The sequence below is a fragment of the Protopterus annectens genome, chromosome 10.part0 (assembly GCF_019279795.1).
Source record: "Protopterus annectens isolate FY-2018-M chromosome 10.part0, PAN1.0, whole genome shotgun sequence".
In the NCBI taxonomy this organism is placed as follows: Eukaryota; Metazoa; Chordata; order Ceratodontiformes; family Protopteridae; genus Protopterus; species Protopterus annectens.
Window position 1 is genome coordinate 441673414 of NC_056744.1, and position 15000 is coordinate 441688413.

Below are 15000 nucleotides of genomic sequence, written 5' to 3' on the forward strand. Positions count from 1 at the left end.
AGGGCAGCATAGACAGATTCTTTGAACACGGAAGTAGGAAATAAGAACTATGAAACAAGAAAGACAGATACAAAATAACATTTATAAAAGACCACAAGTAGACATTTGAGAATAGTTAGCTTATTTTAATATCAGTAAAAGTATTTTCCCTTTTTTACAAGCAGTATACAAGTATCACTTATCACATGCTCATGTTGGGACTCCCGAAATCATAGCTGACCATTCTGAAAATCCATTCGCATTACGATATAAATCTTTCCCACATGTTATAACACCATGAGATAAGATGTACCCATGGATTATATAGTCATAGTAAGCATATGGAAAGGTCAGTCAGTCTCTCTTTAAACAAGCACACCAAAAAGGGGACTAAAATGTATTAAAAAAATTCAGACAATAAATCAGGTGTCTTTGCCAAGCTCAGCTCATTAAAGCTGGCCTTTTCAGAAGTGAAATTATCATCAGAAGGGAAAAGATCTTTAAGCAAATAATTCATGGCTTCTTCACCCTTTAATATGATAGCCGCCACCGGCTAATTTTACCCTTAATGGCAACAAGGCAATCAATCTCTCCCAGCTTCCCCATGGCGGCCACAGCTTTAACTCTGTGACTGCTTGTAGAAACATTAGCTCTTCTTTTGAGTCCCATGGTTAATTTTTATTTTATTTAATTTGTTTTCACCCTTGTAGATTAATCTATGGTACATACAGTCCTCTGGCACAAACACTTGGGCCTGAGCTACAGCCACAGAAATAAATCAGTTAGCCCACAATATATATATTGTGCCCCTCTAGTCTTGCTATAGTGCTTTCAATGCTATAAAAACAGAGAGAAAAGCCTTTGCTCCAGATGACATTTTGTTAAGTGGATTCCTTTAAAGGCCAGGTGATATAAACCATTTAGCAGTGCTCCGTTGCTGCTGTAGCTAAGTTAAGCTAAGCTTTTTCTCACTTATTTTCATAAAGGCTAGATCTCTCTACTCTGTCTGTAATGTTCTTTCCCTGAACTACCAGAAGCAGCTCTATTTTTTAAAATGCCCAGACCGTAAAGAGGCCATGTCTGGGGTAACTTTTATCAGTGTAACAATGACATAGTTCTTTTACACCACCCGGATACACTGCATCTATGTTCCCTTTATGTTATTCAGTTTGTGACAGCTGCTTGGAAACAGAAAACTTACAAAATTTATACGTGAAGATCAATGTTTACAGATAATATCAAGTCCTGGACTTGACAATGTAAATATCACCTGGATAGGAAAGACTTTGCCCTTCTTCTCCAAGTTTAATATACCATCTCTAGGTCTCCAGGATCACATAAAACATCTGGATTGGGGCACATAGTCACAATAAAATGAACTTCTCTGGTATGTGAGTCTCCCCTTCTAACAAAACACACAAAAAATCAAAACTTACTGCACTCACCAGTAAGCTTTACTACATCCTTTAAATTAAGTAATGGCAGCCCTAACTTTTATATATAAAACTTATTGGATATCTCTCAAATAACTGTTTAATAAACAATATAGAAAGCATAAACAATAACATACAGGATTTCTAATTACAAATCATCGCAATACCTATGTAGTACAGCTTGGTATACCATTCATGTACAGGTGTATACTGTTTTGATACTTGACTGTTATTGTCAGTCTGTGTGTCTGAGTTCACATCTCTGGGATGTTCTTGTAAAGTGATTTCAGGCTCAGTAAAATTTACCAGTTAATCAAATCTGAAGTAAAACAGAAACATAAAGAGATGTTCCCAGTCCAGGTCCCTAAGAAAATTCTATGTCTGTTGCTTGTCTTTAGATGATGTTTCAAGTTTTTTGGAGGGGGTAGGGGTCTCCCAGCCCTTGACCTTCGAATCGCTCTTCATTTTTTTAAATCCATTTGTTTCCTCAGTGGCTGACCAAAGTCACAAAACCAGCTGAGGTGAGAGTCAAGCCAAGGAGAGCCATAACTCTCGGGCATTTTGGACTTTATTTATTTATTTAGTTACTGTCTTAAGCATTACCATTTGTTCCCCACCCATCCAAAGTGTGATGATACCACTGCAAATCTACATCTGCTATTGAATTGCTAGTGCATTTCCCCACTGTTTGAGTAAGGGCTGAAGCTCTTGATTTCCATTGTAGGCTATAGCCTTTTCAGAAAACAAGCCAACATAATGCCACTCATCTCTCCCCCCCCCCCTCCGGCCACACCGAACGACACATCAGAGACTGAGTCCACTAATCAAAACTGAGTCTCCTACAGCAGAGTCAAGACTCTGTCTCTGTGCACCCACATGTCAGCTAGATACTGCACTCTTCTGATTATGAATTATAGATGAGTTGTATGAAAACAGTCATTGAGAGAAGAATCTAAAGGACGTTATTTTATGTCAAACTGCATGGCAGTATAAAACAAAAGGGGCAGGAATAGATATACAACAGACGAAAAAAAGGATATATATAAACTACAATAAAACAATGCATAATTTTCTAACTTTTCTGAAAATGGTAGCTCTTTAAACCTGTACTGTAAATCTAGTTGGCCACTAGAGCTAACATTCACTGTACTGCATGTGTTAGTATGGTAATTTTTTTTATTTTAGGTTTTCTAACAAAGACGGGAAGACAGCCTGTTACTCTCAGTCTAAGGTCAGCTGTAGTCCTTGTGTATCTGATCGTGTTTATGTACTTGTTTGTCCTCTGGCTTGAATTTTAGATATGCACAGGGATTTATCAGAACCATTGGTAATCTTTTTTCATTTGTTTACTCTACCACTCTATAGACCCAAGCTAGAATATACCTGTCCTCTTCTATTGAGCAGTGCCTCCTTGATTTTGTTGCATCTGTAGAAGACGATGTAGTGAGGCCTGTTTATGAAGCATGACTGGAGATTAAAAATACCTCCTGAAAAGCAGCTGTTATACAAACAAACCATTCAAGTCCAGAAGTAACAAATTATCTGTTAACTAAGGAGCTTTTGGGGGAAGGAGTAACTGCTCCACAGCTTTTTTATGTACGACATATAGTCCACAAGTACCATGATAGTACTCAGAGGTAGACTGTCTTGAAAAGCCTTCAGCATGAAGAACACTGCTCTTATCCCCAAGATATTGAAACAGATCTCTGCAGGGATTTTGCTTCGTGTGACAGTCTGCCCTAGGCAATGGCCCCCCATCCTATGGCAAATGCATCTGTGGTAGGTGCATGTTGAGGCAGGAACTTTGAAAAGATTTCCAATATCATGGCTGTTGGTGTACAGTCACTATATCTGTACATTTTGGTGATCTGAATCAGTTGCATAAGGGGTTGGTTATGTTTTCTCCACTGCATGCATTTGAGTCTTTGTAAAATTCTTGAAGATTCTGTGGTAGGTTGGCAGAAATGGTGAGGTTCTATGGTGCAGATCTGAATAATATGAATATTTTGCAGTGAAAATAAGGCCAAGGAAATTGTAGTGTTCCTGTTACACCCTATAAAACAGATGCATTAGAAGGGTTGTAGGTGGGACTTTGCAAGGCTAACTGAAATACAAAGAGACCGCAGCAACCTGAACACTGTCTCTCAGTGGCAAACCAGATACTCAGGGGAATCAATACAACACCAGTGCTGTGAAAAACACAGTGTCTGACTACCAACTTGGCATATAATTGTTGGATAGCTTCCTTCTTACAATAATCTGGAAGCATTACACATATTTTGTATCAGATTTCACATGAGCTCCTTCAATGCAGTGCCTTCTTCAGGTAGTAATGCAAACTTAGCCATATTAATAAGATCTTTTCTCGGTTTTCAGTTTTGTTAAATATAGAATCAAAAGGTGAGCATATGATTAGTTTGAATGAAGTCCTTTCTCCACATATATGTATTGGTTCCTTTACACTGCTTTCTCATCCTGACCTGAAGTAATTTGCTGATAAGTATTCAACAAACTCAATAACATATTGCAGAGGTGAAATACTCTGATTTGTGTCTCCACAGCCTGTAGGCATTTATGTCAAACCAGGATATACAACAAAAACAGAAACATCTATATCTGCGAATTGCTTTTTATGCATGTTGTACTCTATAGTGGTTTACAGGTTTTAAGAAGAAATAATGTGAATTTACAGCAGTCTCTGAACATTAAAGCACTTATTGCTGTGACAAAGTCAATTCTGGTTATAATGCTGGTAAAATCCTCTGTCTTACAAAATTCATCTCATGTTATTTTATTTTCATCTGTGGAGCCAGTAGGAGAGTACCAAAAGTGAATAAAAAGGACATCTATTTAATGAGTTATCTGAGGACTAGCATGCCTCAGTAACACAGCACCCAGTTTACCACTATACTTGGTTAGCAGTATTTATGCTATGAATGAAATCCCAGCATAGGTCTTAAACCAGTAGACTTCCGAAAAACAGCTTTACTGCAAATAATACACTGCTATTCTATTCAAATATATGAAATGCAAGATCCCGGCAAATCAGGGCCACCAGTATATTCATCAGTTTCTGATCAAGTAACCACGTTAGTATGACAACGATTTTCTTATAGTTAAAATGAATAAATAAAAAAAGGTATGCATCTTGGGGGGGGGGGGCTCTCAGGTAGGCAGGAACCCTGAAAGAGAAGTAGGCTTATATGTGTGTGTGTGTGTGTGTGTGTGTGCATATATATATATATATATATATATATATATATATATATATATATATATATATGCATTGAAAAGAGCAATTGGTTGTTCACTTTTATGTCCATCCTTAATCCCATCAAGGTGACTTGTTGCAGAGATTTCTAACAAGGAAAGCTGACAAGAAAGAGAGACAGAAGAAATTCAGTGCTGCTGTTGTCTCTTTCAGATTCTCGGATCACAACCATCTGCAGTAGATTCATAGATTCATACGTTCATAGATTACTACTAAGCTAACTGCCCTTGTGCAACATTTTAAGCCTAGCCAATTATCCCTTGTGAGATTCAAACCCTGCACCTTGTGTTTGTAAGACAAACACCTTAACCATTAGACCACCCTCCCAACCCACATAATTCAAACACCACTCTTTAATCCTCCAGACAATGCAGACAGACTGTTCTTTTAAGAATTATCCCTCCCTCCTGTCATGAAGCAAGCATCGTTTCTTGTGGATTACAGATTATGTTGAATTATTTAATATGCATTTTCTATCAGCTGTATTACCCCGTGTCCAATTTTCCACATCATTTAAAGGGCAACACCATCTCACCTAGGAGTAAGCACCAGCTTTTCCAGGTGATGTACCAGCTGGGTATAACTCATTTATTCTGAAAATATGCACACAACACTCATAAAGCTTCTTTCCTGGTTAAAGTGAAAAGCTTTTACCCTCAGCAGAATAAATGGTCAAAAAAGTATTATAGTCTTGGTGGATGCAATTAGATCTGCATATACCACAGAAATGGCAGAAAATAATGAGTTATTGCCTAGTGCTCATAAACGTGAATGTAGGTATGAAGGAAATCATGCACCAGGTAATATGCAGGGGGTGGAACAACACCATGCAAGATGGCAGGAATGAGATACTGGACACTGTATTCCTGCCTCTTCAGGTACACACACTAAATTTATAATAATTCCTGGTATCCACTTCATACTGTTAACAGGGTCTATATCACTTCGTCAAAATGGCAGAAGTTCGAGCACCATATGTTCGAACTTCTAACCTCGAAGTGCAAAACCATTGAAGGCTTAGAACAGCGATTTTTTTCCCAGGGAAAAAAAATCGCTGTTCCAAGAAACACACACACAACACAAGCACACCAAAAAAACAGCAATCCACACACATACACTTAAAATCTTACACCTAACCCTACACTAAACTGTACATACACTACTATCTATCCACTTACCTTAACCCAAACCCTAACCCTAACGTCAGTCACTATCGCACACTCACCTGACCCGCACCCTAACCCTAACTCACCTAGCCTGCCGTAACCCTAAAGTCTGTCACTATCGCACACCCACCTCACCCGCGCCCTAACCCTAACTCACTTAATCCGCTCCCTAACCCTAACGTCCACACAATCGCACACTTACCTGAACCCGACCCATAACTTTCCACCAAAGTGCTGAAAATCGCGAGGCCACAGAAACGGCCCACTGAATTCTTTCCCTGAGAAAGAATTTGGTGTTCCGCGGCTTCGCGATAATCAGTTTTTGAACTTCACAGTTTGAACATATGGTGTTCGAACTGCTAAAGTTTCGGTGAACTGATAGGAACCCCTGTTAACTTATGGGTAAGTCACATATGTAGCTGTCTGCTTTTACCTTCTACTCACTTCAGAAGTTGTGCAATTGCTGAACTATGATTCAGGTACATGGTTATAAAATGGATAAAGATTGTTTGGCTTACAATACCAACAACACTAACTAAGTTTAATTTTTCATAAGACATTATGGTGGCAAGTTATATGTTTCTTAAACCAACTTTTAGTGCCAAAGTTAATTACACTGTATGTCATACCTCCTTGGCAGAAATATCATATTCTTGTTCTGAAATGTCATTACAACCAAATTAAATACTATTTTTAAATAATCAGAAAACAATATCACTGTCCCGAAATCACCTATTTATAAAAACAAGAAAAAAAGACACCTCTACAAGTCTTGGATTACTTTCTGTAGTTGACAGAAGAGAGATTTGTTCTGTCTTTAACGTATGCACTATTATGATGGCTTTTCCCATCACCAAATTGGAGTGTGCTAAATAGAAAAAAAAAACAACTAACACAGATCCACATGGAACCCCCACCAGGCAGTTCGTGCAGCTCAGTAATCATCACCATCATCAACCTCCTTTTTGAAATTTCGACACCAGCTCCACTGATTCAGAACCTCTCTCATACCTCCTTTGACAGATATGCCTGATTGCTGCTGCAGGTCTTTAATCACACAATCCATTCGTATCTTACCTAGACATCATTATTTCCTCTTGCCTTCTTCCCATCTTTCCAAAATCTTCCTTACAAAATCATCTTCTGCTTTACTGCATGTAATCAGACCACAGTAGTCTGTTTTCCTGACTTTTTCTGCAACAGGTGCTACTTTGGCATCTGCTCCAATGTCATCATTTGTTTGTCACACAGCATGTATCCTACCACCTGTCTCAGGCACTTCATATCCGTCACTTCTAGCTTCCTCAGCTGCTCTGCCTCCATTGCCCAGGTTTCTGTGCTATACAGAAGCGGTGCACAGACCACTGTTTTGTACACCTTACTTTTCAGCTTCTTTGGCATTCTTCTGTCACATACTACTACTGCTGACACTCTGTGCCAATTGCCTGAAATACCTCAGATTCTTGATTTGACCTCCTCATTTGGACTTCCCTTCTCCTCAACATCTCCCATATACTCCCAGAAACATGAATCCTTTAACCCATTCCTCTGTTCTCTTTTTTTTTCCAAACACCTTTATTAAATTATCACTTAAGACATAGGCAAACCGACATTAACAGAAAAGAAATCAAACCATATTAACATGTTTCCATTTACATGAATTTTATATCACATATCTTTTCTTTCTTTCTTTCTTTCTTTCTTTCTTTCTTTCTATGTAACTCTCAGTCCAACATTACATATATTGATGAATTCCTGGCTTCCCTTAAACCTCACTCCTCCTGAACATTATTCTAAATGTATCATTCCCACAATTTCCATTTATTTCTATGAAATCTGCTCAAGAGATCCCCTCTTACAGTTCTTTTCTTTCTTTTACAGTATGCAATACTTCTAATACAGTTGATTTAGACTTTGATTTACATTTTCTACTGATTTATTTTTTGGCAGCCAACAGAATTAAAATTAATAAGGCCTTTGTATGTCTATGCAATTCTGATCCTGTGTCCCAGCTCAAAAAATAATTTCCTTCATTACAGACATTTGCTCACCCAATATTTCTTACAGAAGTGCTGTCAAATTAAATTTCAGGATTTCCATCAAAGCCTCATTACATCCAGGAAACAAGGCATTATCCCACCCCACTATATAGCTGGACAAAATATTTTTCATCAAAAAGGTGGTAGAACACAGAGCAGCATCCCAGTGCCAGTTATTGGAACACTATCCAAAATGGAATTAAAACATACATGGCACAGTAAGTAACACACCTGGCAATGAAGTACGGTATGCAATATAACATAAATTAATGGAAAAGCATATTAAGTGTACCTAGTAGCCTTTACTTGTCATGCATTTGTGTGTCTGTGTTACTATGCAACAACACCTGTTTTGGTAGCCAAGAAATATGTATAAACAAGCCACAATAGAAATGTGATTTGAGTTAATGCTTAAATCACATCATCTGCCCTGTGTGGTTCATTTAAAGAAGATAAAGGCACTGTTTAAATATACATGGATGATACTGATTACAAGTGAATAGTTAACTTCATCAATGTATGAAATAATATTAGATAAATCAAAGGATTTCAGCAAGCTTGGCACTGTTCAACAGTTATTATCACCCATTCAGAAAAGCTCAACAGAGTATTCTTAAAGTTGTTTTTGAGGCAGTTCAGCAGGTGACACTGTGAGACATGCACTAGTTCTGCTCTGTGCAAAGCAGCTACAGACAGAGTGTCAGAAGTTCAAAAGCAAATCCAGAAAGAGCATGTTAATAAATCCAATTTTTTTGGCAGAATTTCATATTTAGAAACAACCACTTTGCTTTAAGAAGACCTGGAAAAATTACAACTAGACAAACACATAATCAGGAAAAAAAGCACTGTCTTATTTTACTCAGGGTCATGTAAAAAGCAAAAAAAAAAACATGTATTATTTAGAAACAAATGCTTTTTAGGAGACAGTGCTAACGTGGCAATAGTATACTAATGTTCTTCAAAGATCCACAAATACTCTTTTTAAACAATGCTGTATACATTATTTACATTATACTTTCCAGGCATATTATAAAGCATTTCCACCTTGCTGCTTCTTTCTACTTCTACAAAAAGCACTGCCTCCTGGTATCTGTATCCTTTTCGGTGTTACACTACTTCTGTAAGCAGTTCAGCCCCTGTCTCCTCATCAATATCTAGTGTCCACATTACAAGCCTACCATTCTAACATGTATTTCAGCTCTATTCCATATGCACTACTTACCTTGGGTGTACCGGGTGTTATGCAGTCCTTCAGAATAGAATTCTTGCTATCAGAGCAAAAAACATAGAAAAAGCAGTTAGTTTATATTACAAGCATATTTGTGATTTCATACTGTAGTGCCATTCATCAGAATTATTACAACAGTCATTACAGTAAATTAGTATACACACTGTATCAGCTCTTCATTTACATGATTCGGGTAATAAATTCAAGCTGCTATTATAAGTGAGAAGCTAAATAGGTTAGATATGAACCAAAATTACCTAATCATTTTGCATATCATACACAACTGTTTAAAAACATTCTGCTTTGGTCACCAAACACTGAGACAACTCTGTCAGTATTAAAGGTCACAAATTTTGATAGTGTCTCTGAACCAAAATATTTGTAGTTCAATCAATAACATTTCTTCTTCTTTGCATAATCAATAACATACAGCAGGCTGTGCTTTAAAGGATGTATACAAACAAAAGGAAACTCATGCATTTTGTTTATTTTTGCAGCTGCCAATTACAGAAGAAGGAAGTAAATGAATTCCAAACAAGTATGGAAACAAGCTTAGAAATGCAGAAGATGAAAGACATTACAGTGAAACACTGGCCTGAGCAAAAGTCACCATTACAAAAATAATTTTCTTTCATGAATGAAAAAGAGTTTGTCCAAGGCTCAGTGTTCAAAGTTAACAAAATCATAGTTTCCAATCAAGTGAGACAACAAATGTCTGAGAGGATACACAAATCACAACTGGGAACTGTAAAGTGCAAAGAAAGAACACAAGATATTGTGTATTAGCCAGTAATGTCATCTCATATATTACAAGCAGTACAGATTTGTGCAGTAAGCAATGCATTCTACAACAACCATCCATATGAAGAGTTGTTAGCACACCTAGTACCGAGCCATCTGTGCTGCAGGCTGGGCACAGATTTTTTTCCAGTTTTAAATACTCCTTCTAATGGTCTTACTGAGCTCTGAACATAGACTTTCACTGCTAAGTCTGACAAAATGGTGTCTCACCAACAAAAATCTTGCCTTGCTACACTCTGTCTCACTAGATGGATATAGCTCCTTTGAGTAATAAGGACTCACCACTGTTAAGAAATATCTCTGCAGGGTAACAACTAGCTTAGGTATAAAAACATATCTGAGACCATCATAGTGGCTGAAGGCACTTAATCTGACTGAACCAGTGATTGCTGTGAAACTACATTTTTCTTATTTTGTGAAAGTTGGTCATATATAATATCTCTACTGTGGTTTTATTATTGACCCCAGTCCACAATATGAACACATATATATCACATGTTCTCAGGATCCTTAATTATGTAAAACATCTCCAGATTTACTCCATAACGCAAGAAAAACACTTTTCTTAAGCATTATTTAAAAAGAGATCCAAAAAAGGCAAAACAAAAATGCTATAAAGGATGTCTTTGTAATTAGTGCAATAAAGAAATTGCTGCAAACTTTCTATTTTTATTTTTATTTTTTGTATTTCAGTTGGATGTGCACAGCATATTACACTCCTGTACAGAGGGAAGAGTTGACAAAAGATGGTCCAGCCTACCCAGCCCCCCTATTCAGGAAGGGGTAGGTGCTGCAGAATGCACCTTCAGCTGCAGGATTCACCATCCCTCTTTCTGAGAAGAAACTTGTTGTATCTTTGTCCTTTTCTCCCCTCCCCTATCTCCTCCTACAGTCAAACTAAGTTTCAAAAATCTGCGCAACCAGCAATGCAGAGAGAAATTCAACTTCTTTTCTAGTTGGTGTTCAGAACCACTCATTAAAATACACTGATGGTAAGCACCCTGGAACCCTAGCCATTCCTCTACTTCAGTGCTGCTAGAACTGCTGAACTACTTTACAAGCAAAAAAAAAATTCTGACTTATGTTGTTTTATAATAAAGTATCACAACACAGAAAACATTAACAAACCCATTAATCAAACCAAAAAGAATTATACATAACATGCATTAATTAAAGCAAACCAAAAAGGATTATACATAACATGCATTAATTAAAGCAAACCAAAAAGGATCATACATAACACTTGTTAAACATTTTCCTTTTTTCAAACTAATCTGCTTTCTCAAACAAGACATTGAGAAATACATGATTTTACTGGTGACCTGTTATTTCTGTTTACCAAATACTTTTAGATTCTGGTTTAAGATCCAGTTTAGTCTTCTACACAGCTGCACACGGCTTTTGACTGATCTGTACCCCATCCATTTACCAAACACTAGCCAGCATCAGCCCACCACAAACTACTCACATACAGCACAGACGGCCCTTTTATCATTCTCTGTTGGACAGACGTCAGGCTCACCATATGCTCAGTATTATTCTCAGTTAACAGTGTAACCAAGGTTGAAACAAATGGAGAAAAAAGTTCTTGTGTGATCTTGACAAGTTCAGCATGGAGAAGCTGTTGGCTAAAGCTATGTTTAAATACAATTAAAATTAGGATGTCAGTTTGGCCGAACAATTTACTTATACACTTGAATTACCTAATACTAAGCATTGTTTGCATTTCCCTGCTCAGATATCCTTTACAGATGGAAGTAAAATGCAATTTGGCTCTTAGGACTTTTTCTTCTATGCTTAAAAGCCCTTTTACAACTCTTTGAAATAGTCTGGCTGATTCCATTACTACTTGTTTGGGAAATTTGTCCTCTCGCCTCTCGCTTCTTTGAATTTTTTGTGACAGGTTAAAGCAGTCATCTGCAGTGTATCAATTCATTGATTTTATACTAGAAACACATTTATTAATCTTATGGTACTTAAATGATAAATGTTGTATTTGTAACTGCATATGTTGGTCTTTATTTCTGTGCTACCCTTCAAAACAACACTTCCACCAATTTAACAAAAATAATAGATAAACCTGACATACACAAGTAAAAAAACCATATTTATTTATTTATTTAACATTTGTTTACCAGGAAAGTCCAACTTGGAACAAAGCCAATTTTCAGCGGAGGCCGGGGGAGAAATGCTCCAGAAGTATCCCTTTGAAACATGGGAGGAAAACGGACTACCTGGAGAAAACCCACATGAACACAGGGAGGACATGCAGACTCCACACAGAAAGCACTCCAGACGAGAATTGAACCAGAGAACCTCTTGCTGTGAGGCGACAATGCTACTGCTGCACCACTGCGCCATCCAATTCTTTAAACATTTTTTAAATAGTTGCTAGAAATTTTATTCTGTTCATTTTTTATTACTGTGAAAATGATTTGTAAGGCCCTGACAGCTTTGTTGTCATATAAGTCAAGAATCTGTACTTTCGACAAGTGACAGTAGGCTTTATAAGCTAGACTAACGGTCATGAGAATGGAATAAAAAAATAATGCACACATTTTATGAAAAACTTGCAGCATAATATTTCACAGAAAATACTATTTTACCCTAAAATATTGCTTGATTAATATTGAACAGGAAGAAAAAAATACTTTTTTAAAAATATTTATAACTGTCTAAAAGAGTAAGGTACCCAATGTAGTTAACTTAATTGCTGCTTAATACCCCCTTGGATGAGTTGCACTGAGTTACGTTCTATACCACAATTCACCTCTGAGGTATAATTAACTGACAGTGCTAAAAGATTTGTCTTTACGATCTTGTTTATGAAACCTTCCTCTCAATGAAGGAAAACTTATAAAGGAAACAAGTTTAACACATTTCTGGATTCATTTTTATGAGAGCAATAAGGCAATCCCGGGAGTTATATTAAATCAGTTAATCACCCCTAAGGGATGACTGATTCATTTATTTATTTCCAGAATTTCACCAGAAGACATACACAGCTGCCAACAAGTCATTCACAACTCATCCTAGGGGTGCAGCTATTTTAAGATGAGAAAAAATAGTGATATCAGCATTAAATTACAAAAATACTCCAAGTGACAAGCAGCAGTAAAGCATCTCAGATGAGGATAATCAAAAGGGAGAGACAGCAAACAGTCAATACTGCTTGAAAATGTGCCATAGCAAGCACACTAAGGCTACTTATATACAACAAAACATTTTGTTGGATGAAAGAGCAAAATGGCTTAGCAAAAACTTATTTAGGGAAAAGTAAGAGAAGGGACTGACTGACATGGGCCATTTCAGGTGAAAGGATAAAAAAGTACTAAACGGCAAATGGACAAAGGAAGGGAGGAACACAGTTTAGAAAAACAGCGTAACAGAAAATGCTAACTATATTGTGCAACTTCTAAAAGGAATGACAGCCCTAATTAGTAACCGGGGGGGGGGGGCTAGGAGGGAAAAAAAAAGCAAACAGTAACAGCAAAAAATGCCACTGTTCCCTTTAGTAACAAACAGTAGGAAGCAGTGAAAACCATGAGGTCCTAGTTCCCTTTGGCTGAAGGGACAGACCAGATTGGCTGACAAGAACTTCTCATCTATGTACCATGTCATGATATCTAACATTTTTTTCTGAATATCTAGCCTGTTTAAACCAGAAAATGCCCAATGCAAACAGCAGTAGGGCTGAAAGGTCAGAATGGAGTGAAATACTGACAACGCCAGATGTGCACAGTTCTCTCATAGACAGATGCTGCAGAAAATCGTATGGTTTCCATGCAAAATTATTTAAATTCTCACTAAGCACTTTTAAGTCAGTGTGACAGAGCAGTACTTGCCCATTGGAACCATAAGAATTTAGTGCTATTCTAAGAGTGTGCTATTAGAAACAGCAGCATTTTACTGACTGCAACAGACTGTGTACGACACATCATTAGGAAATAAACAGTAAAACACGAGAGTTTGTCTCCTGATATGCCATTACCAGTTAATTACATGAATCTGATTTAACCATTAATTTAATCAGACTGCAGAATGACAAGCATGAGACATCAGACAATGTACCACTCTTCCTCTGTCAGAACCTTATGATTCTTTTTTTTTTTTTTTTTAATTTCTCTAATACAGAAATGGGACTCCCAGATAATACCTCATGGGAAACTACCAAATGTTTCTCCCCATCTGTACAAAACTGGAAGTTATAGGCCTATATATACACTGCAGAGGTAACCACACAGTATGTCACCAGCATGCTTTGTCTGTTTACAATAGTAGAGTTAAAATTCTGTAACCCTCGGTTCTGAAATTCCAGGTCAAGTACATTGTTTGAGATTAATTTGCTAAAAAAGCAAAGCCACCTCAAATGTCCAACTCATCTAGCCCCTTGCACTGAAAGTCGGAATGCTATTTTCCTAAGTTGACAAAGTGACCGATAAACTGATATCAATCCCCAGACAGGAGTAAAACACATGAGATTTAATAACTGTTTCTCCCCTAAAGACAAGCTGAATTTGAAACAATTATATATTAGGCCGCCACAGCAAACATGATTGCACCATAATTTTCCTGTTATTAAAGTAATCTTTCTCATGTAAATTCTCCCCTCTAACATGCAGCAACAGCATTGGGGAAATAAATTATTTTCTTGTTATTTGATTTGTCACTGGGCTGCCTGCAGCATTTGTGGCAATTGAAATATGTTACTTACAATGCAGGCACTTGTAAATATGCTGTAAGAAAAATTAGCTACAAAATGGTTTTGTTGGTGACTGCCCATTCCACCTCAGGCTGTGCTGGGGGGAGGGATAGATACGGAGAAGAAAATTGTTTAGAATAACAAGAAATTGTGTGAGCAGGTCTGTCTGCTTCCAAGTTTTAGGTAAGCAAAGTGGGAGCCAGAAAGTATTACTGATGGCTTGCTAAACAGTCTACTGCAATGGAACAAGACATATCAAATCAGATCTGCTTCAGAGACATTAATATCTGTGCTACTCCAATCATGAAACGGTACGGGAGACATCAATAAATTTTTATGAGACTTTGAAAAGATGAACATAGTGGATGTGACAAAAAAGCA

At 37.2% G+C, this 15000-nt stretch overlaps 1 protein-coding gene across 11 annotated transcripts in view; it reads right to left on the reverse strand.

The window, feature by feature from the left end:
- The window catches only part of RNF220 (ring finger protein 220), a 1177048-nt gene that overhangs the window by 308546 nt on the left and 853502 nt on the right, over positions 1-15000 (reverse strand). For all 11 annotated transcript variants that reach the window (XM_044085345.1, XM_044085346.1, XM_044085344.1 and 8 more), the window contains one exon: positions 9111-9156. In XM_044085345.1, the coding sequence (XP_043941280.1) occupies positions 9111-9156 (46 nt within the window). The remainder of the gene's footprint in view (positions 1-9110; positions 9157-15000) is intronic.